General features: G+C 55.8%; 1 protein-coding gene across 1 annotated transcript; it reads right to left on the bottom strand.

Annotated features, from left to right (window-relative positions):
- Positions 1 to 5,235: 5,235 nt before the first annotated feature.
- On the bottom strand, positions 5,236 to 22,256 carry NTF3 (neurotrophin 3). The gene is made up of 2 exons (XM_029054373.2): positions 22,001 to 22,256; positions 5,236 to 6,137 (listed from the first exon to the last, which is right to left on the bottom strand). Exons 1-2 carry the CDS (start codon positions 22,016 to 22,018, stop codon positions 5,376 to 5,378), a joined length of 780 nt encoding a protein of 259 aa, XP_028910206.1. The 5' UTR covers positions 22,019 to 22,256; the 3' UTR covers positions 5,236 to 5,375.
- Between the last annotated feature and the right edge of the window lie 1,176 nt (positions 22,257 to 23,432).

Genomic DNA, 23,432 nt, shown 5'->3' with positions numbered 1-23,432 from the left:
ACGTCAATTCCATTTTTGTCCTGTCCACCCCCTTCCTGGTCCTGTAACTGCAGCCCCACCCCTTTTCTGTTTGCATCTGTCCAGGCTGCAGAGCCCTGACCCTTCCCACCCATCCTCTCCTGGAAGTGGCTCTGTCCCCCCGATTGCCCGGGTTACTCTCCACTACCCCGTCCCTGGTTCGGTCCTGTTCGTGCTGATCCATGGAACTCAGACTGGCTCTCAGGGTCCAGTATTGGTCACCCCAGAGACTTGCTGTCCCCTCCCGGCACCCCCAGGGCATGGCAGCCTGGGACCCCAGCAGAGGGAGTGGAAGAGCAGAGCAGACCCTCGAGTTTGCCATGTGTTGTGCAAAAGAAAGCAGATGTTTCCTCAGATGCTTCCGCATCTGGCACCCCTCACCCCCCAACTCCTCTTCCCTACCCCATCAAGGCGGTCAAAAAAGAGGGTCTCTTGAAAGTAAGAGGTCGGGTATGTCCACTGTCTTCCCACCGAGGAAGGACCCCTCTCAGCTGACCGCTGATCCTGCTGGGTGGGGTCAGGGCCCTCTCACCTGATTTTCCTCTGTGGGCTCCGAAACCCCCCAGCTCCTGGCTTGCCAAGACTTCTGTCCCCCCACCAACCACCCTCTGGGATCCTTCCAGGAAGTGGAAATGGAGACATAGCTGGGGCCCCACGTGGGGCTGGCTGGCCACTACCCCTCAGGCGGTGGCATGAGGACTCCCCTGCCTGGTGACCCCACCAGCAGTCTCCCACCCTGATTCCCTGCCCACTGGCTTAGAGGCAGCCTGGTCTGGTGGGCAGAGCACAACTCACGGTGTCAGGAGGTCCGGATTGAGTCCCCGTTCTACCTTGGGCCTGCTGCTTGAGCTGATTCCTTAACCTCCCCCTAGTTTCCCCACCTGTAAACTGGGGACAATGATTCCGGCCTACACCATCAGCTTCCCTCCTCTCTTAAAAAGAACCTCCTCTTTCCCCAACCACCTCCTCCAGGAAGCCTGCCTGGCTCCAAGAGACCTTGGCTCCCTCCTGCTCTGCCATTAAGGCCGACCCACCCTGGCCTCAGAGACAAATGAAAGGAATGTGGAGGGGCGGAGGCAAGGCCACAAGCCGCCATTTCTACAGTTCGTTCCATTTCATGGACATTCTTTCTTGGGGGGCCGGAGGGGCTGGTCCACCCTGGAGCCTCAGCAACACCGGGCTTGCTAATTCACAGGCCGACAGGACGGAACGATTCCTGGAGCCAAATTGTCCTCTGAGGGTGGATGATGGGAGCAGGGGGCCAAAAGGGTGGGGAAGGGACCAGGTCCCACAGGACATGTGAACATTCTGGTCTGGCCTCCAGCTACCCACTCACCACACAGTCCCAGACAGGGGACAGATCAGATTGAGAGTAGAAGCTCCCTGAGGGCAGGGAATGCATCTTGGATTTCCGCAGTCCTTCCCGAGTGCTTAGCACGGTATATTTACTGCAGTCGTTAGGGGCTGCCAATGGCTGAACAGCCCGGTAAAAACTGGACCAACTGCCACCCTCAACACTGAGTGGCAGGGGCATCTTAGCCCTCCCTGGGTGAGGCATCCTGGGAGGGTGGGAGACAAACCGGATCCCCGGGGGAGGGGCCAAATGGCCAAACGGGGGCTTCAATCTCGCTCCCTTTGAGGAGGCCAGGATCCGGGGAGGTTGAGAGGCCCCCAATGGCCGCCCCGGACGGGTGCCTTGTTCCAGTTAGCGTGCCTTTACTCTTTCAAACGATGCCGGGGTCTGATGTTGGCAAGCTCCGTCCCGGCTAACGAGAACCCCGCGTGGATTCCATTAAAAACATAGCGCGGATGTCCCAGGATCCCTTTCAGCCGCTCGGCCCTGATTGTAAGAAAATGCATTAATTTAAACTAATTTTCCATGGTTTCTGTGGTTTCCTTGAGCGGTTTCTTCCCGATTCCTGGCAGACGAGGCGGGGTGAGTCTGCTGTGGGAACAGCGCTCTGGGTTGAAACACTCCAGTCTGGAGAGTCTTCCTCATGGGAATGCTCCCACCGTCCTCTGAATCGCCCGAGTCCCCCTTCCCCCCCACCCTACCTCCCCTCCGCCGTGTGTTCAGAAACCAAGGTGGTGGTGGCCTGTGGCCAACCTGCGTCCCACTGAGGGGGCACGGCCGGGGCCAGTTGGGTGACAGTGGGATAGGAAGGGGTGGGATGTGGCCTCTGGGGCAGTCACCCAATCAAGAGTCGGGGTTCTCGGGCACTTCCCCCTGCCAGCTGATCTGGGGATGAAGCCCGGAGCTGGGTCCTGGTGGAAGACGAAGGAAGAGATGTTGAAGGAAATGCACGGTTGTCTACGTTATTAGTATTCACTGAGGGCTAACTGCACGAACAGGGGCTCTTGCTGCATGCACAAGACTGAACTGGGCACCTGTTGTAGGTGTAACACAACTGGCATGTACTGAGGGCACGACATTATACTGGGTACCTTCTGTGGATAGAGCACTGTCCTGGGAGTCAACTGTGTGCAGGGTGCTCTACTAAGCGATTTGCTGGGTGCAAGGCTCTGACCCGGGTGCCTAATGTGTGCAGTGTGCTGTACTGAGCCCCTAGTATATTCAAACCCATTCTCCAGGATCCTGCTCTGTGCAGAGGATTGTACTGGGAAGCTGCTGGGTGAAGAACACTGTACTGGATGCCTACTGCATGCGGAACACTGTACTGGACGCCTGCTGTGAACAGAGAATCGTGCTGGGCACCAACCACGTGCAGAGCTGTCATAGGTGCTTGGGAACCTACAGTAAAGGTAAGGAGATCCGATCCCAGCCCTCACAGAGCTTACAGTCTAATGCGGGAGACAGGAAGATCCAGACAGTATCCAGACAGTGAGAGCAGCAGGGAAAACAGAAACAGCTGGGGACTATGAGGAAGCGAATAAGTGCTGAAATCCTGGGAAGGAACAGGGAAATGACCCAGTGGGCACTCATTAAATACCATTCCTGCTACTGCCCACCACCCTGGGCCTGACCTTACTGCCCATCCTCTCCCAGCCCCCACCCCCAGGGTCCCCTCCCTCCCCCAGCTCTCTGACTCGTCCCACTCCACCCCACCCCACCCCCACTCCCAACCCAAATCCCCCAACCGTCTGGCTTCCTCTTCCCATATGCTCCGCAGCTGGAAGCCAGACCGGCCCCCGAAGGGTTAAGTGAGCCATGCCTCCTTTGGAAGAATTACCTTTCCCTCGAAAAATGCCATCCATCAGTGGCTCGGATATCAAAGCCGCAGCCGAACTCGGGGGCGCATTCGGAGAGGCGAACCTCCCCGCTTCCTGCTCGCCATCCAGATGGGCGTCACGGGCCACCGAGAGCAAGAGGCCTCTCCTCCTGGCCCAGCCCGGACCAGCCGAGTCAAACCCGGCTGACCTCTCCCAGGGTTAGACTGGCCTTGAGCTGCAGTTTCTCCTCCCCCGGGACCCCTCCAGGGCACAGCCACATCCGGCCTAGGGTCACCGAGGGAACCTGCAGTTCAGGAGCCCGGGGGCCCAGCGAGCCAGGCCCCCTCTAATTTCTCTGGGTGCTCTGACTCCCCCAGTTGCTCGGACCCTTGTCCAATTGCCCTGGAGTACTTGACCCTTTGCAAGTCTGAGCCCGAACTCCCTTTGAAGCGGCATCAGACCATAGATTTGTGTTTACTTGAAGAAAGGGAGCAGGATGGAGATGGGGTTTTGGGAAAGAATATGTCTACAGAACCACTGGACTGTTTCTACACTGGCCAGCAGAGACTGTATCCCCATGGTTTTACATTGGCCGTATCCCCCATGGTTCTACACTGGCCAGTAGAGACTTTCCTTTTATAGTCTTCTAAACTATAAGCTCCTCTTGACAGTGTACTCATTGCAGACAAGGAATGTGTCTACCAACTCTATTGTATTGTACTCTCCCAAGTTCTTAGTTCAGTGCTCTGTACACAGTACGCACTCAGTAAAAACGATTGATTAATTCTACAGTGGCCCGCAGAGACTATCTCCCCACAGTTCTTCCCACAGCTGGGCCTTTTCCAGCACTATTCCACACTAGTCATCAGAAGTTTTCCTGGTGTTGATGGACAAGTGTCTGGGCAGCCGTAACATGTCCAAGTGGAAATATGACCAGACACAGATCTCATGCAGGGAGCGAAAAGAAGAGTTAAGCCAGAGAAAGAGGAGAAGGAGAAAAAATTGTCTTATTCCCTGCCTCCCCTCCATCCTTGATCCTTATACCAAGGGCCCCTTCACTAATGCTCATCTGTGCATTTTCCGTTAGCTTAGTGTTTTGCTCTTGTGAGCACCCTGGTGTCTTAGAGTCCTGATGAGGACAAGAAGGAGGAGGAGGAGAAGAAGAAGGTGGTGGCCAGCTGTGGTGGAAGGGAAGGCAGAAGTTTCAGTGGACAGTGAACAAGAAGCAGCATGATGTAGTGGGTGAGCATGGGTCTGGGATTTAGAAGGACCTGGGTTCTAATCCCAATTTCACCTCTTGTCTGCTGTGTGACTTTGGGCCAAGTCACTTAACTTCTCTGTGCCTCAGTTGCCACATCAGCAACATGGGGATTAAGATGTTGAGCCCCATGTGGGAAACGGACTGTGTCCAACCTGATTAACTTGTATCTATCCCAGAGCTTAAAACAGTGCTTGACGCATAGTAAGCCCTTGACAAATATCATCATTATTATTATTGTTTCCTTATGCAATGCCTTTTTCTCTGACACATTCCCAGTCCAGTGTGTTCCAAAGAGCTCAAAGTCCCCCATGCAGCCTCAGAGAGGGTCCCCCACAGTGCAGGGGAGGCCAAATCAGGCCAAACGTTGTACCCACCACCCTGGGGGTGGGGAGGGAGTGGAAATGAGAGGGACAGGGGAGGTCAGGGTGCAGCAGCTTATGAAACAACTCAACCACGCGACACCCGGAAGGTCTACGGACCACAAAACCAGTCCACTGGCCGGAATGTCTCACTTTGGTGTAGCAGGAGCCGGGTCCCTTCTTAATCAGGTCCACAGGAAGCAAGTACATAGCAAGGGACTATCAACGCGTCCACAGAGAACACAACTCTGCCGTCTTCCGCTTTCAACAAGTTTACTAGCACGACAGTCACCGGCTTGGGAACAACGGGATGTCAGGGGCATGAGAGGCACGAGTTACAGAAGGGGAGAGGGGTCACAAAACTGGGGGGCGTCTAACATGGGGTCGGGGCGCACACTGGTTTAACGGAGAGAGGAAAAGCTTATATACTGTAGGAGGCCGAAGTTTAATAAATAAAGGTTCAACTTATAATATATAAAAACAATATAAACATTTATATGCTACATGCATATCATATAATTTAAAGTAATAATTTATATACGGGGGTGGGGAGGGGTGGGGCCGGCTCATGTCCGGCCGATCTTGCGGGACAGAGCGCAGACGCAGGACGTGTCTATGCGGATCCACCTCCAGCCGACCAGTTTATTGTTTTCGGAGGTGAGAGCTCTCACGTACGTCTGAGAAGTCTTGCACTGAGAGTTCCAGTGCTTGTCGTCGATGCCTCGGCAGCCGTTTTTCACTGGCCGGGCTTCCTTGCATCGCGTCTCGTAAAAGTATTGTTTGACCGGGGAGTTCCCGGTCTTGATCTCTCCCAGGACGGTCACCTGGTGTCCGCGGATGTCGACGGCCGAGGACTTGTCGGTCACCCAGAGGCTCTCGCTGTCGCACACCGAGTACTCTCCGCGGTGGCTCCGGTGCTCCGCGTGGCGACGCCGGCGGGACGTCCGGTTGGGGGCCCCCGGGGTCTCCACGAAGTCCTCCAGGAGGTAGAGGGGAGGGGGCCCCAGCGGGGTGCTGTCGCTCAGCAGGACGCGCGGCGAGCTGTAGCGTCTCTGCTGCCGCAAGACGTCCGGGTCGGCCGCGACCACTGGCTGGAAGCCCGCCTTGGGCTCACGTGTCCCCGACTCCCCCGGGGCTTCCCCCTTCACGTCCACCGCCTGCTTGGCCAGCCTGTTCCGCAGGATGTCGGCCTGGATCAGTTTGATGACGAGGGAGTTGAGGGAGTCTTCGGGCACCGGCCGGGGGTCCATGCTCGCTTGGAGGCCACGGAAGAAAGCGAGAAATGTCACATAGAACAACACGGACATCCCCCTGTTCACCTGCAAGAACTGAGAGGAGAAAGGTGGGTTAGAGGTGACTCAGGGGAGTGGGCACCCATAGCGACCGAGCAGGGACTGGCCAACACCCCTGACTCTCCCCTCTCCAACCCTGACTCTCTCCCAGTGACTCAGCCCAGACCATCCAACCACCCTGACTCTCCACTCCAATTTTGGCTCTCCCCCAAAGACCCAGCATGGATCATCCAACATCCCTGACTCTCCCCAAGTGACCCAAACACCTCTGGGACCTGTTAACTGGAACCCAGGTACCATGTCTACCCCATCCTGAGTTTTCTCTCCCCCACCGAATCCACCCCCATATCCATACCCATGTTATCTGTAGGGAGGCCCCATTTGGGGTTCAACCGGCCCCATTTCGGGTTCAACCTCCCCCAGAGTCAAGTGGGGCTGGAGGCAGGGAGAGCTGTTTCTTCAGGGCATAGGAACCGAAGCTTTATTTTACAAGACGGACCTGCTCATTCTCTGGTTACAAGGTATGACTCTCCGGCTCTAGCTTGTATCCATTTTATTGGGGGGTGGTGACAGTGTCAAAAATACCATAGAAATCCTCAGAGCTTCTCCCTTCTTTCCAACAGTGAAACCAGTGTCTCCCACATGGCAGAGGACCTCAGGGCTTCATCACATCGAGGCCTCTGTCTCCAGGAATGACCGGCTTAAACTAACTGGTAAGCACAGACCCATCCACCCCCAACCTTTCACAGAATTGGAAGCATGAGACCACCTGGGGCCAGTTTACCAGCTCATCTCTCCCTATCCATCATCTCCCAATTCTTGGCCTCCCCTACCCTCCCATCTAACCCCCATCACCCCACCCCCAGCTGTCCCCAACTCTCCCCTCCCTTACAGGCACCTAGTCCTCCCCACCCCCTCCACACAGGGGTCCCCCCCCCCCCGTGGTAAAGTTGGGGGGTGCTTTCCATAATAAGGCTCCCTGCATCCCTCTTCTCCTGCTCCCCTCAGCCCAGCTCAGCCCAGAGACTTCTGCTCTGAATTTCTGCCATAGTGGTAGGTTTGAATTATCTGAAAGGAGAGCCTGAAATTAAGGTTGATGAGTCCCCAAGTCCTTGGATGCCCCTGACAGCCATGGTGAAATATTTAAGTTATCTGGTACCCTCACTACTGAATAGCTGTCAAGGAACCACGGGATTTATTCATTGCAAAGATTGCAGGAGCTGCTAGGAGACCTGACAACAGAGAGATCAGTCCGGGGCAGACCCTGGGAAAGAGGCTGCCCTCCTCAAGGTCAGGGGACCGAGAGGCAGCCTTGGGAACAGAGACAGGACAGGGATGATAAATACTATTTGCTTAACTGATTGACTGACTGACAAAGCCCTGAGTGCAGCCCAGAGTGGGAGCTCCAAGCACACAGGGTGGGAGGTGGAGCCTGGTGACCATCCATCCGTCCACCACACCAACCCCCAGATAGGGCCTTGCCAATAGCAGTGTCACCTTCGAGAATGTAGGAATTGAATGCCTGGACCAACGGCATCCCCACTGGAGGGCAGGCCATGGCCAGTCTGGGAGCTAAAGATGGGCAGTGGCTAGGCTAGGAGCTGGGGACGGACAATGGTGGTGTCTGTGCTAGACCCTCGGGAAAGATTTTCCTGTGGGAGTGGTTGGCACTGTACCCTGCCCACCTCAATGGCCAGGAGTGAGGGGCAGAGCTCAGGCCCTCCCATTCTGGCCCCACCCAGGTCCTGGTGGGAACCGACTGGGATCTGGCCTGCAGAGGGGAGTGGGAAAAGAAGAGAACAGAGGGGGGTTGGCTGAGTCTCTAGGGGTTCATTTATCATCCTCATTATTATTATTATTAAGTTCTTACTGTGTGACAAGCATTGTTCTAAACACTGGGGTAGATGCAATTTAATCAGGTTAGACACAGACCCTGCTCCACACAGGGCTCACAGCCTAAGTAAAAGGGAGATTAAACATTAAATCCCCATTTTATGGATGAGGTAACTGAGACAGAGAAGTTAAGTGACTTGCCCAAGGGCACAGAGCAGGCCACTGTCGGAGCCAGGTTTAAAACCCAGGTCCTCTGACACTCAGGCCTGCACACTTTCCACTGAGCCAAACTGAAACTCAAGAGTCTCTTGGGCCGTGAGCTTCCAGGAAACTGGGCTGTGCCAGCTCCAGTTCTAGCAAACTGCCCCCTTCCCGCCCCCAACTCCTGGGATCGGTGCTGGCTACAGCTGGGTGGGAGGTGTGTGTGTGTGTGTGTGTGTGTGTATGAGAGAGAGAGAGAGAGAGAGAGAGAATGAGGGAGTGTTGTATACTAATAATAATTGTGGCATTCATTAAGTGGTTTTTATGTGCCAAATACTGTACTAAGTGCTAGATGAGTGTGTGTGTATATATAATAATGATAGTGGTATTTGTTAAGTGCTTATGATGTGCCAAACATTATACCAAGCACTAGATGAGTGTGTGGGTGAGAGTGTGTGTGCGCGTGCACAGGGTGAGGAGGAGCGGCATTGCGGGGGCACTCAGATACCTCACTGTGGCCTGTGGCTCTCCCCCAGAAACCGGAGAAGCCGCGGGCAGGATGGATTCAGCTGGGGCAGGAAGTGAAGAGGTGGCCGCGGCCCAGCTCCCAGGGTAGCAGCAGCTAGGGGAGATCTGAGGCCCGGAACCCTCCGCCCCCCCACCGGGGGCTCTGGTTACAACCGTCCAAGTAGGGGCCAGGACCCCCAGGTCTGCGGGGCCCCCGATCCCCTGCCCTCCTAGTCCAGACAAGTAGGAAAGCCCCTAGAGCCAATGACATTCCTGAGAAATCCCCAAGCCCCGGGGGACATAGTGAATGTCTAGGCCCGGCTGGGCCAGGCCAAAGTCAAGCCCTGTGGCTGAGGGCAGTGCTCTAGAGGTCAAAGGAGTTGTATACTGAGTGTGTACTCTTGGCCAAGACTGTGGCAGAGAGGAGGATAGAGGGGCTGATGTTCCCATGTCACTTTTCTCCAGTCTCACACACAGAGACTTCCCTGCAGGTGGGAAAATGTTCTCCAAGTGAAAGGAGTTTTTCCTTTGGGTCTTCATGGATATTCCTTTCCCCTTGCCTGAAGCTCAGGCCTTCACAGTCTTAAACTTTGTCCATCACCCACCTCAGCCAGAACTCAGGGGCACCAGTCCCATCGCCCTCACAGCTGGGACCCCTGTACCCACTCTGTCTCCTCCTCCTCCAGTACCTCCATCTTTTCTCTTCTGTTAGATTGGTCGCAACTTCCCACTTGTGGAACCCTGGCAAGCAAAGAGAAGAGGGGGATTTTCCTCCCCCAATTTCTTAAATGATACTTGCTAAGCACTAACTATATGCCAGGCACATATAGTGCTAGGGCAGACACATGATAATCGGGTCAATCACAGTCCCTATTCCACATGGGACTCACAGACTATATCGGAGGGAGGTGGATTTAATCCCCACTTTACTAATGAGGTAACTGAGGCACAGAGAAGTTAAGTGACTCAATCAAGGTCACAAGCCTACAAGTGGTGGAGTCGGGATTAGAAGCCGGGTCCTCTGGCTTCCAGGTCGTGCTCTTTCTACGAGGCTGTGCTGCATCCCACAGAGGATCCCGTTCCCCCTCCTTCCATCCTCCTCTAGATGGGATTTTCTGGCAGGGACCGAGTCGGCCCTGTGTTCCAGGTGCTGACAGATTCCCAAGGTCTGGTGGTCTGGTTTCTATCATCAAATCACAGCTTGGCTAAAACACAACTCTTCCCTGAGCCTGGCTACCCATTCCCACCCTGCTCCCCTGGGCTCATTCATTCATTCAATTGTATTTATTAAGCGCTTACTGTGTGCAGAGCACTGTACTAAGCACTTGGAAAGTACAATTTGGCAACAGAGGAGCAAGAGCTGAGTACTCCCCTACCTGCAACCCCTCCCCAGCTCATCCTCTGGCCTGTCCAGCCCAGGACTCTGTCTCTGACAGTGGCCCCCAAACTCTGGGGTGGACCTCATGCTGGTTTTCCTCCTGGACACCCCTCCTCACCTTATTCCTTTGGCTCTTCCCTCTCCATCCAACTACTCTATCAAGGCTTTAAGCTCGTTGTGGTCAGGGAATGTGTCTGTTGGTTGTACTGTACTCTCCCAAGCATTTAGAATAGTGCTTTGTACAAAATAAGTGCTCCATAAATATGATTGAATGAATGAATGATAGATACTTCTAGTACCCCTGATTCTCCCCCAGTGACCCAGCACGAACCATCTAACACCTCCAACTCTCCTTTGGTGACCCAGCATAGACTATCCAACACCCCTGACTCTCCCCTCTCCATCAGGGATGGACCTGTGGGTGTTTCCAGCCGCACAGCTCCCTGTGGGAACAGATTTGCTGTGCTCACCCCTTGCTGAGGGAAGGCAAGATGTGTTTCTCCTGTTGTTTCTGAACTTGCTACCCTTTAGCTCCATTGGAGCCCACTCACCCTGCTGGTGTATGGTTGTCTTTTGAACTTGAGGATGTTGTTACTAAGGATGGAGTCTGTGTGTGTATGTGTGTGACCATGAAGCTGAGGGATTCCCAGCCCCATCCTCACTAGGCATGAACACACACAAACATACACACACACACACTCACACATCTCCTGTTGTTCTGCCACATTTACTGATTGCAGTGTCTGCCACTGCATCTGCCTCTGTCTCTTGATCCTTATGAAGCTTCTGCTCAGAAAAACCCCATTTCCTTCTAGAAGCAGTGTCCATGCTGGTCTGTTCTTACCAACTAACTCCCAGGTATCACGTCGGGTGCCACATTCACTGAGGCTTTGTTTTACCATGTCCTTAAATCACTTCTTCTGCCCTCCTGGCTTTCAGTTTCCCAATTTCAGCTTTCCATCCAGCTGCTGTTTGGGTCTCTCATTGTTGCTCATTCTTCTCACTTTTCCCAACCTGCATAGCTTTGTTAAGGTGAGCAGAGCTTCGAAGCTGGGAGACTGTCTCCGTTCCAGAACTTCACCGTCCGTGATCTCGTCTCACCATTTGATGTTGACTCTGGCCCGACAGTGACACTGGTGGAACTGCTCGAGGAGTCAGATTTGGTGTCAGTGTGGAGTCCCAGTCTCACAGTCTTAGAGAAGGTTGGTCAACACTACAGCTCTGTAGAGCTTGAGTTTGGTCTGGAACCTGATACCACGTGGCTGACACACTCTAAGTTTGGCAGCCTCCCAAAGGATAATAATAATAATAATAATAATAATGGTATATGTTAAGTGCTTACTATGTGCCAGGCACGGTACTAAGAGCTAGTGTGGATACAAGCAAGTCAAGTTGGACACAGTCCCTTTCCCATGTGGGGCTCTTAGTCCCAATCCCCATTTTACAGATGAGGTAACTGAGGCACAGAAAAGTGAAGTGATTTGCCCAGGGTCACACAGCAGACAAGTGGCAGAGCTGGGATTAGAACCCATGACCTTCTGATTCCCAGGCCTGTGCTCTATTCACTGTGTTATGTAGCTTCCCCCAAGGATGTGTTGGTCTCCTCTGTCTGGTTTTCTACTTCCTTGTCTATCACTGTGCCATTAGTCAGTGTGCTGCCTAGGTAACAGAATTAGCTTAGCTATGTTGCCAATATGAATTTTCAGTTGGGTGTATGACTGGAGTGCCATCTGCTCCTCAGAATTTATGTCCATATCCTTCTACCCTGCCATTTCCTCTATCTATAATTTATTTTAATGTCTGTCTCCCCTCTAGCTTGTAAGCTCCTTGTGGGCAAAGATCTTGTCTACCAACTCTGTTGTATTGTACTTTCCCAAGCACTTAGTGTGGTACTCTGCACACAGTAAACATTAAGTAAATACCATTGATTGACTGATTGATCTGCATTCAGCAACTCTTGAAAGAATCTCTCTAGCACTTTGGACCATGCTCAAAGTCTGTCAGAGAAGAGTTCCTGGAGGAGCAGAAGCAAATTCTAACACCTGCATCCAGAATTGTTGTTGGCATGAGATTTAGAGAAGAAGAAGAATTCTCTAACTCAATAAACTTCAATTATGTTCTCAGCCTGGTCTCTCTAGAGAGAAGAGTCCGAACCATGTCAGTCTCTCTCCTTTGGGATACTTTTCTGAAAAGTTCCCATCCCAGCTCTGTTACTGACCTGCTGGGTGACCTCTTTACCTCTCTGGGCCTCAGATTCCCCATCTTTAAAATGGGATTAAGAATCTCTGCCTCTGCCCCACTGAAAATCAACTGAGATTGTTGATGGGAAGGCACTGGGTTAGAATTATCATTCCAAACTCCAGCAACCCCTTCCTTTCATTCCCAAGACTCCAGTTTGTCTTCTCCACCCCCTCCCTGTTAGAATTGGAAAGGACAGGATGGAATCCCTCAACCCTCCTGTCCATTATTTATTTGACTATTTCAACACTTACAATGGTTCTTTGCACATAAAAGACATCTAAAAGTACTACTTTGCCTACTACTGTATTCAATTATTTTTTCAGCGGTATTTATCCTGATACAATGGTGCTACTTCGAACAGGAGAGGTATGACCTAGTGACCAACCTGGGCCTGGGAGTCAGAAGGGCCTAGGTTCTAGTCCTGGCTCTGCCGCTTGTCTGCTGCATGACCCCGGGCAAGTCACTTCACTCCTCTGTGCCTCACTTATCTCATCTTTAAAATGGGGATTAAGACTTTGAGCCACTTGTGGAACATGGACTGTTTCCAACCCGACTACCTTGTATCTACCCCAGTGCTTAGAACAGTGCCTGGAACACCGTACAGAGACCATGGGGGGAAAAAAAGAGAACAAAACAGTGGGGCCAAGTGGAAGAAGTACAAGCTCAGGAATCAGGAGACCTGGGTTCTAATCCTAGCTCTGCCACTTGCCTACTGTGTGACTTTGGCCAAGTCACTTGAGTTCTCAGTGCCTCAGTTTCCTCATTTGTAAGGTGTGGATTCAATACCTATTCTCCCTCCTGCTTCGAACAGAGCACAAGGACTCCGTGGGAATGTTTGACCAGGGACAGAGGGCACCGGGCACAGAGCACAGTGGCACTGCTGTAACGTCTCACCACAGACAGGGGGCACAAGGACTCCCCTCGAACCCCTCATCGCAGGCAGGGGGCAGTAAGTGCTCAGGAAATAGCCCTGATTGATTGATGCAGAAATACGGAGGACCTCGAGGCCCCTCTTCGGGGTCCATCGGACGTCGACAGCAGACCGAGGTTCTGGAACTGGCTAAGGAAATCCCACTGAGACAATCCCCTTAGACCCTCCGGCAATTTTCCAATGGCTCGGCGGGGCGAGTCCGCCGTCCCCGTCCAGCAGGGCAGGATCATAATCATCAGTGGTATTTACTGGGCGCTTACTCTATGCAGAGCACTGGGAGGCATCCGAGCAGACCTGACCCCCCACCTCGTCTCTGCTGCTGTGCGGGAAGGGGCACCGAGAGATCCAGAGGCCATAAACAGAATCTGCTTCCCAACATCAGGGGCCTTACGACTATTCCAACGCTGGACGTTTTCCCAATCCCACTGGGCAGAGCGCTCAGGTGGGGCGTCCAGCCCGAGGGTCTCCCTGGAGGCTTCGGGTCCCTTGCTGGCCCTGCTCGACCCCAGGAAATACCAGTCCTGACATTCCACTTAAGCCTCCCTGTCTCTCCTGACCCCTCTGTTTCCTGTCTCGCAGCTCTAAGCCCTCCCCAACTCCAACTCAGAATCCCCCGGCGCCTGGCTTCTTCCCGCCACAGGTCTGGGGTGATCATGAGTCTTTACCCAAACCCAGTGTCCTGCACCCCGGCGGATACTTCCAGAGGCCCCCAAACCCCAGGAGGCAGAGAGGAGCGATGAACTGGAGCGGCGGGAAAGCCCACCTTTCCAAAAGTGGGAGAAGAGAGGCCGACAGGAGGACGAGGCAGGAGCGAAACCCCCCACCCCTCCATCGTGGTGAGGAGCCGCCACTCTAAAGGTCGGACAGGAGATGCCAGCAGTGGACACTGACCGACGGAGAAAAGTACGGAGGGGGAAAGGAGCCTGGGTGGGATGAGGAGCTGGGAAGTGGGCTAGCTGCGCATTCACATGCCTCCCCTGTCCTGCCCTCCACAGGCCACTGCTCTCTTTGGTACTGTTGAATGGAAACTCGCCACCCTCCAGAGAGATGCCTTCCAGACCCCACACATTCTCCTCAGACCCTCCCACACACCTCCATATCCCGGTCCTCACACCCTCCAATCATCCCGTAGCCCCAAACACACATTGCTCATCCCCTTCTTTCCCTTGCCTCCCACATCACCTCCATGCCCCCCATTTAGTCCCCACACTCTCCATACCACACACACACCCCACAAAGTCTAGTGTAACGCCCTGCAACGCACCCAGTGGGCACTTTTCATTCATTCATTCATTCATTCATTCATTCATTCATTCAATCGTATTTATTGACTGCTTATTGTGTGCAGAGCACTGTACTAAGCACTTGGAAAATACAGTTCGGCAATAGAGACAATCCCTATCCAACAATGGGCTCACAGTCTAGAAGGGGGAGACAGACAACAAAACAAAACAAGTAAGTGGGCATCAATAGCATCAAAATAGATAAATAGAATTATAGATAGATACACATCATTAATAAAATAAAATAATTAATATGTACAAATATGCACAAGTGCTGTAGGGCAGGGAAGGGGTAGAGGAGAGGAACTTAGTAAATGCTACTACTTCTGCCCTCTTCCCCAGTTCCTGCACCTCCCACACCCCCTAATCCCTCCACAGGCCCCTTTCACCCACCCCCCCAGACACACCCTCTCATCCCTCCCTCGTCCAGTTGGAATCAGACTGAGGTCCTTTTGCAGTACCGAACAGGTCTCCAGCTACAGACAGACCCTCCCCAGGCCAACTGAGGTGTTCTTTGTCATCCTCTACTCCTCTTCCCAATCAATCAGGGGCCTCTCAGAGCCACTGATCGGTCAGAGTCGCATTGAGGCCGGTGATTGACCCTGTCGACATGGGCATGTTCACATGGGCATCGCATGCATGATGCTGGGCATGTGATGACATCACATAACCCAGGGTGCTGAAACTCACCCAAGGCCACCCACATCTGGAATGTGTCCCCAGGGGCAACTGCTGACTGTCTCCTGCCCCAGAACCTCTGCATCCCTGTGATCAGGGGCATCCTTTCTGAGCTGTGGGGCTTGGTGGTGGAAGCCACAATGAAGGGAGGCTGGACACTGACCACAAAGACATTGGACATAGAGGCATGCAGTGTCATGGTTGTGTGGGACAGGGGACATTCAGACCAGCTGAACACCAGATGCATGGTCACCTGTCTCTCCCTCCACCCCACCAATCGTATTTATTGAATGTTTACTGTGTGCAGAGCACTGTACTAAGCACTTGGGATACAATATAACAGTGTTGGTAGGCATGTTCGATGCCCACAGTGAGCTTACAGTTTAGAGAGAACTGTACACAGATTGAACATAGAAACATTGACTACTCAGAGTGAGACCGAGTTACACTCTGAACCACCCCCTGCAGCCCCTGCCCTCTTTGCTATAAACATAGAAAACACAGCAGGAATACAGGGTGCACAATGTGTGGTATACAGCGTGGATGGTGTGTATGTGCAGTGCAGACAGCAAGCATGTGCAGTGTGAACAATCTATGCACTGTGTGGAGAGTCTTTGGGCAACTGCAGTGTGGACAGTCTGTGGGGGCATACAGTGTGTATGGGCTGTGGGTCTTTCACCAGACTGTCCAGCAACAAGCGCTGCCTCGGGAGGCATCTCCAGTCAATCAATCGCATTTATTGAGTGCTTACCGTGTGCAGGGTACTGTAGTGTTTTGGTAAATACGATAGAACAAAGTTGATAGACATGTTCCCTGCCCAGAAGATGAAGAAAAGACAATGATGACCCAGGCAGGCCTTCCCGTAACTCCTAGCCCTAATTTCTCTTCAGCCAAAGGGGGTCATTTCTCTCAATTTCAGGCCGATGGACCTCATTCCCAGCCAATTAAAGGCCTCTTCTCAAGGGTGTTCACAGGCCACTGCGGCCAGCCAATCTTAGGGTCCCAGCCTGCCTTCCATAGCTGTGACCATCCCAACCTCGCCCGGAGGGGCAGGGCGGCCACTATTGATTTCCTGACTCCATTGTGGGTCTCCAGCACAGTGCTGTGCCCAACACAGAACTCTGCCTGCCATAGGTGCCCAGAAGGTACAGAGAAGCAGTATGGCCCAGTGGATAAAGCCCAAGATGGGAGTCAGACGGACCTGGGTTCTAATCCTGGCAACGACCACTTGTCAGCTGTGTGATCTTTGGCAAGTCACTTAACTTCTCTGGGACTCAGTTACTGCATCTGAAAATTGGGAATTAAGACTGTAAGCCCTATGAGGGACAGAAACTGTGTCCACCCTGATTAACTTGTATCTACCCAGAGCTTAGTACAATGTCTGGCACATAGTAAGTACTATAAAAAATAGTCAGGGGAACTGGGTTCTAATCCAAACCTTGCCTTAGTTTTCTCATCTGTAAAATAGACATTAAATATCATTTCTCTCTCCTCTTTGGACTGTGAACTCCTTTTGGGGCAGGGACTGTGATTTATCTGATTAGCCTGTTTCAATCCCAGTGTTTAGTGTAATAGTTGGCGTATATAGTAAGCGCTTAACCATTACCACAGTTAATTAAATTCCATTAGCAGTTTAATCAATAAGCACATTAGGATTCAGCCCACCTCTCTTGATGATCAGTGCTTGTGCTATAGGTAAAGTGCTTGCTATGTGCCAAGCACTGTACTAAGCACTAGGGTTGATACTAATCAAGTTGGACACAGTCCCTGCCACACATGGAGCCTACAATCTAAAGGGCAGGGAGGCAAGCATTCAATTCCTATTTTTCATCACCGAAGTACAGAAAGGTTAATTGACTTCCCAAGGTCACACAATATGCCAATGGTTCCTCCTGGGGTAAGGACTGTTTGGAAACAATCTCTCACTCTCCTTCTCTCTCTCCTCCCACAGGAGGCCCACACTCTCCCTCCGAATTCCCAACAAGGGTCTGGTTTTGCCCCAGGGCTGGAACCAGCCCCTACCTGGCCAAGGAAAGAGAGAGAAGAAGGAAGGAGAGGGGTTGCTCAGACCTGATCTCTCAGCTGTAGAACCGCCTCCTCCTTCCTGTCAGTGAGGAGGAGACAGTGGTTTCACCTCCACATCTGGAACCCGGGGGCACCACCCCTATTGCCCCCACTGTGCAGGACTTCTGGGAACGCAGAGTGTAAGATGAGGACCCAGGAGCGTCCCATCTGACCCTGAGGCAAGAAGCGATCCAGATGGGCAAAGTCGTAGTAGGTAATAGAGTGTGAGAACAGGAACGAATGGTCAGCACAGAAGCAATCAACCACTGAATGGCTGATACATCGCTGCGATGCTGAGGGGGTAGGCAGGAATGGGAACCCGAGGGCAATCAATCAGGCCGTGAAGAGGAGGAGGAGGAGGAGGAAGAGGAGGTGATGTCCTCCCCAGGAATTCGAGGAAGACCTTTTTGGAGGGCTTGGAAGCAGACAAGGGGGAGGGGACATAGCCACCTAAAAGACGTCAAGTAAAGACACAATCCCACTCCCTGTTCACTATCCACAGACCCCCCCCCCCCCCCGACACACCCTCTCGTTCTCCCCACCTTCTTCCTCTTCCTTCCTCCTCCCCTTTGTTCCCCCCTCCTCCCCTCCCCTCCCCCCCCCACCCCAGCAACATACACACACACACCCCCGGTCTCTGGAACCCCCTTACTTAGTACAGACTCGCTCATTTTGAAGGCCGACGGGTCTCACCCTAGCAGGTGCCCGCCCCGCCTCCCCCTTTTCTCCCCTCTTTCTCCCCCCAGCCCGGAGCCCGGCGCCATGTCCTGGGCCCTAGCCGCCAGAACCCGCCACTTCCATGGACGAGTCTGCCGGCAGCTGGTCACATCTGGCCACATCTGGGATAAGGCGCGGGGCCTGCGAGCCGAGGCTGGGGCTCCCGCTCCCTGGAACAGGCCGGGAATGGCCAGAACCGGGGTCGCGGTTGAGGGGAGCTTGCGAGGAAGACCCTAGGCTGAGGGCGGACCCCGAGGGAGGTGGAGTGGTCGGGGAGGAGGAGGAGGGAGCCTGGGGGTGGGGTGGGCGGAACAGGGGACCGGCCGGGGGCTCGGAGGGCGGGAGGACCGGGAGCTGAAAGTCTCCGGGGACTAGGGAGGGAAACGTTATGTCGTTTCGCAGTTCGGTCCGGGTCCCGCCCGGGGAAGTGGAGACGCACCGGGGGTGACCTCTTCCAATCAGCCTTAATTGGCCTGACCTCGCCAAGAAAAGCAACGGAACTGCTTCTGGCTCCGTGGAAACAGCTGGCTCCGGCCTGCTCGTGTCCCTGGGACCGGAACCCGGGGGCTTGGCCACCGCGGCGCCCGGACTCCGTCTCGCCCCGGGGGGTGGGGGGGGGGGGCTTCGGCCCGAGGGTCCCCCGGGGAGGAGTTAGACTGCGCCCGCCCCCGGTCCACTCTGCAAGGCCGGAGACCCCTCTTTTGACGGCTGTCTCTCCGGCTGAGTTTGGGTTTGAGGACGCCCGGAGCAGAGAACCAGGTCTGTGCAACTGTCTGTCCTCGGCTGGGGTCGGGGGGGGAGGGCCGCGGCGGCTGCAGTTTCGAGAAGCAGCATGGCGGAGTGGATAGAACACGGGCCTGGGATTCAGAAGGTCATGGGTTCGAATCCCGACTCCACCACTTGTCTGTTGTGTGACCTTGAACAAGTCAATTTACTTCTCTGCGCCTCAGCTACCTCATCTGGAAAATGGGGATTGAGACTGTGAGCTCCACGGAGGGCAGGGACTGTGTCCAACCCACTTTACTTGTTTCGACGCCGGCGCTTAGTACAGCGCCTGGCACATAGTAAGTGCTTAACAAATACCGTAATTATTATCATCATTATTACTAAGCAGGAGAATGAAGACTGGTCTCCAAGAGAGGAGCCACGAGACTGAGGCATCTTTACATCGGAGGCAGGGGTCCCTGGGGGGGGGGGGGGGAGGCGATATTCCCCGTTATATAGACCAGGCGCGGGAGTAGGGGATCGCGTCAGGGCCCCGGGGAGAGGGGTGTGGGCCCTACTCTGGGCCCAAGCCAGGCTCCCCGGCCGTTAGGACCTCGTTCAGATCTCCTTTTGGGAAGGAAGCTACGGCGCTTGTTGGGGAGGGAGAGGGGAAGGACGACCCCGCAAAAGTAAAAGTTAAAATGGTCCCACGTGCGCCGCCGCCCGGGAGGACCGGAAGGAGGAAGGCCCGGGGGCAAGCTCTCGGGGAGCCGGGAGGCCCCGACTGCTGGGTGAGTTTAGGCAAGCCGCCTAACCTCTCTGGGCTTCAGAAAACGAGGTGAGTGATGTGACAGCGCTTCGGGGCGAAGAACGCGCCAGACGGACCCCGGGGCGTGTGACTGTTGTTAAACCCCACAAGTGTTGTTAGTGTAAAGCCACGCCCCCGGCCACGTGCCGGACCCCTGCCCCAGCCGACGGTCCAAGGCGACCGGCCCCCGCCCCTCCCCCCAGGGAAGACCCCAATCATGCCCCAATCCCTACTCCCCGTCCCTTTCTCCCTACTCTGACCCGCTCGTTTTCCCTTCACTTCATCCCGCTGAGGGCTATCCAGGGCCCTCCCCTGGCCCCCCCGCCCAATCTCCTTCTCCCCCGGCTCACCACGCTTAACTTCACCTCCTCCTCTCTCTTTCGACCCCTCCGTGTCGCGACACGCCTCTCCGATCGGAAGCAGACCCCCACCTCCACCAGAAATGTACCTTGGCCCCTCCCCCGCCTCCAAAGGTCACTGACCCCCGGTGGCCTCGGGGTCAGGTTAAACGCCGAGCATCTTTCAGAGGCAGCTGCCTCTCCGTGCCCTCACGGGACGGAGGGCGCTCGGAGTGCCACCCTGCCTCAAAGGGCTTCACGCACGAGCTTCCCCCTCGCCCTCCCGACATCGCTCTTCCCTCTGATCCCGCGTTTCAACCTTCCTCCGGCCTCCCGCACCCAAGCCGCGACCCTGCTCCAGCCAAACCCTTAGTGCTCCCTAATGACCTCGGCGCATCATCGGGGCGCATCCAGGGGGCCCTTCCGACCCCCAACCCGCGGACACCTCGCCTTCCGCCAGACTCGGCCCCCTCCTCTCGTTCACGCCCCCTCACGCATCCGCGGGGGAAAGACTCCCGCTCTCCATCCCTTCCCTTCCTCACCCCCTCCCTCCTCTCTCACCACGCCCGCCCAAAGTGTCTGTGCAAGCACCCACAAGCCGCCCGACTCCACGGCCCGGTCTCGGGCCCCCCTCGCCCCCTCCCCCTCGGGAGATAGAGCTGGCCCCCGATCGCACCGACACCCCGCACCCGGCCTCCTGCTCCCGCCCCCGCTACACACACACGGACACACACAGACACACAGACACACACACAGACACAGAGGCGCGCGCGCGCACACACACACACACACACATGTGCTCAGATCCAGCGAACGGGCTGGGTCTCTCTCGTTCTCCAAACTCTCAGTCGCTGAACTTTCTTTGTGCCGCATGTCACAAAGGCGCGGGGGGGGGGGGGGGGGGGGCGGCCGGTGGTGGTGAAAGGGAGGTTTCTTTTCTGGGTGTGGGAAAACGGGGGCGAGCAGCTCCTGCCCCCCGCCTCCCCCCTCCCACCCACCCTCGCCCCTTCCAAGATGGTGTAGCCGCCTCGGACCCCGGGGCACGAACGGAGCGGGTTCGACCCGGACCCCCGGAGGTGGGGAGAGGCCGATCCGGAGAGAAAAACAGGTCGGACCGCAGCACTATTCAGGAGGCGAAATTACAAAACAACAACCTCCCCCCCGCACACACACACACACACGCGCGCGCGCGCACACACACACACACACACACACACACACACACACATCCCCCAATCCCCATATTCTCTGTTCCTTCTGCTTTGACCGAAAGCAGAGCCCGGCCTGACCTCCCTTCAAACACACACACACCCCCCAGCCCCCCGATACTCAGTCTCGTCCCCTAGGCCTATCGACCCCTCCCGCTTCAGTACACAGGGTTTGGGGCAATAGGATTCGTCCAGTAACGCGAGCGGAGACAGAGAAGACCCCCCCCCCCAAAAAAAAACCGCCCAAAACCACACACATACAAGCACACACATCGCTTCCCCTCAGCCTCCGGGAAATTTAGAAACGACCCTCAGGCCTCAGGGATGGGATTTTTTGACCCTTTCTTTCCGTTCTCGTCCCGCGACCTGCTGCCCCTCGCGGCGGCGGGGACCGGGCCTGAGGGATCCCCTCACCTGCAGGCCCGCGATGGGAGAAGGAAGCGGGTTTGGGGGGAGGGGGCACGGACCCAGGCCAATCCCAGGGCCATTTCTCCCCCAACTGGAAAAGGGAGGTTTTCCATGACCCGCGACCCCCGACCCTCCACGCCATCCTAGCACCTCAAGATTTCCTAGGGAAGGGATGGCTTTCCGAGGGATTCTCTCCCCCCCTCGCCACCATTATCTACCTGGAATTGGCGCCGTATCTGGAAGGAGGTGAAGGGGCGGGATGGGTGGGGGGGGGAGAAGACCCCTCCCCGGTTTAACACGAAGCTGCCCCGGCCTCTCCCTCCACCAACCCCCTTTACAAACCGGAGCCCGAAGCCCGCTCTCGGACTTGGGCGAATTCAGTGTCGCTTCTCCGGAGCCCGGGGGCAGGGAGGCGGCGGGAAATCCGGGGGCGGGGGTCCCCAATTCCCCCCTCCCTTTTTCAGTAGAAACTCTCCTCGGCGCGCGGATGGGGCCGGAGGCGGCACTGCTCTGGGGAAGGAGTGCGAGGGTGGGATTGCGGGTCGGGGCCCTTCTCCCCTCTGCCCCCCAAGCCCCCTCCCGCTGCGCCCCCCACTCACCGCGGCAAAAGTAACCATGGCATCCGGGGGTCCGGGCTCAGAGAAATCCACATGAAGGGAGAGGTGGGGGCGGGCTGGTTCATTCAGTCTCTCCTCGGGCCCCCCCGCCCCCCCCCAGCGCCCCCCAAAGCAACAGCCAAGGCACCGAGCAGAGGGAGGGGGGCTCGGGGCAGCGCGGGAGGCGGCGGTGGGGAGAGGCCAGCCCGACACTGAGCCCGGGAACCTAATCTGCGCGGTTATAACCCACCCGGGCAGACAGATGGCCCGGCGCTCCGAGCCTTAACCCTCTCGGCGCCGCGCCGCGCCTCCCCGGAGAACCCACCCCCCGCCCGGCCTGTCTGGGGGGCCACGGGCTGGGCGACCGGGGAGGGGGAGTGGAGGGGAGGAGTGGAGGAAGCTGGGTTCTGTTTCTCCTTTAACCAAACTCTTAAACCAGATGGGGTTTTTTCCCTTCCCAAGGTTCGCCTTGGGTTTCCCCATCTAGGGACCAGGCAAGGGGACTGTCTCTCTGCCTCTGAGTCTCTCCGTCTCTCTGTCCTCCGCCCATTCGCCTGTCTGGCGGTCTGTCCATCTCTCGGCCCGTCCGTCTCCGTGTCGCCCAGCCTCTCTGTCCCTCCCGGGTCTCTTCAGCTGCCTGCCCGTCTGTCTCTGGGTCTCCTCGTCTCTCTGCCCCTCCTGGGTCCCTTCAGCTGCCCGCCCCTCTGTCTCTGTATCTCTGCCCGCCTGCCTCCGGTAGCTCCGTCTCTCTATCTCTCCTGCGTCTCTTCATCTCTCTGTCCATCTGTCTCTGCGTCGCCCAGTCCCCCTGACCCTCCTGTGTTTCTTCAGCTCTTTGCCCGCCCGATTGCCGCTGTGTCTCTGTCCCTTCGTCTCTGCCTCTCTCTCTCTATAAGCCCTACAACCCGGCCGATCTTCGGTCGCCCTGAATTCCTCCTTTTCCGTCTTCAATTTTCCTTGTCCCCAGGGTCTCATCCCCTCGGCTCCTGAGCCCTCCCGGACCCAGGGGCCAGGGGCCGCGGGACCCTTCCTCCTCTCCTTCCCAGCGCCCCCTCCCCCGCCCAAACTGACCGCCGCGGAGACTGGGTCCGACCGCCCGCAGAGGTCTGCGGGAGTAGGTGAAGGCCAAGCGGGGGTGAGGGAGGGAGTGAAAGCCCTGAGCAGCCCAGTTTCTCCTCTCGCAGCCCAATTTCTATCTCTGCTCTTTCCCAGTCGCTGGGGGATGGCGGTCCGGTGGGCGGGGTGAGGGCGGCGGGACAGGGTGGATGCGGATGAATGAAATCGGAAACCGACCTAGGAGCCCCACTCCAGGACCTCTCCCCCACCCCAATGCCTGCGCCTTAGTCCGAGGAGCTGGGCGGGGGAGGGGGGGAGAAGTGTGCGACCCCCAGGAATTTTCCCCCGGATCCCCTCAACCCAATCCCTAACCCAGTCC

The sequence above is a fragment of the Ornithorhynchus anatinus genome, chromosome X4 (assembly GCF_004115215.2).
Source record: "Ornithorhynchus anatinus isolate Pmale09 chromosome X4, mOrnAna1.pri.v4, whole genome shotgun sequence".
NCBI classification, from domain to species: Eukaryota; Metazoa; Chordata; class Mammalia; order Monotremata; family Ornithorhynchidae; genus Ornithorhynchus; species Ornithorhynchus anatinus.
The sequence above is the reverse complement of the archived record's forward strand: the minus strand, read 5'-3'. Positions and strand labels throughout refer to the sequence as shown.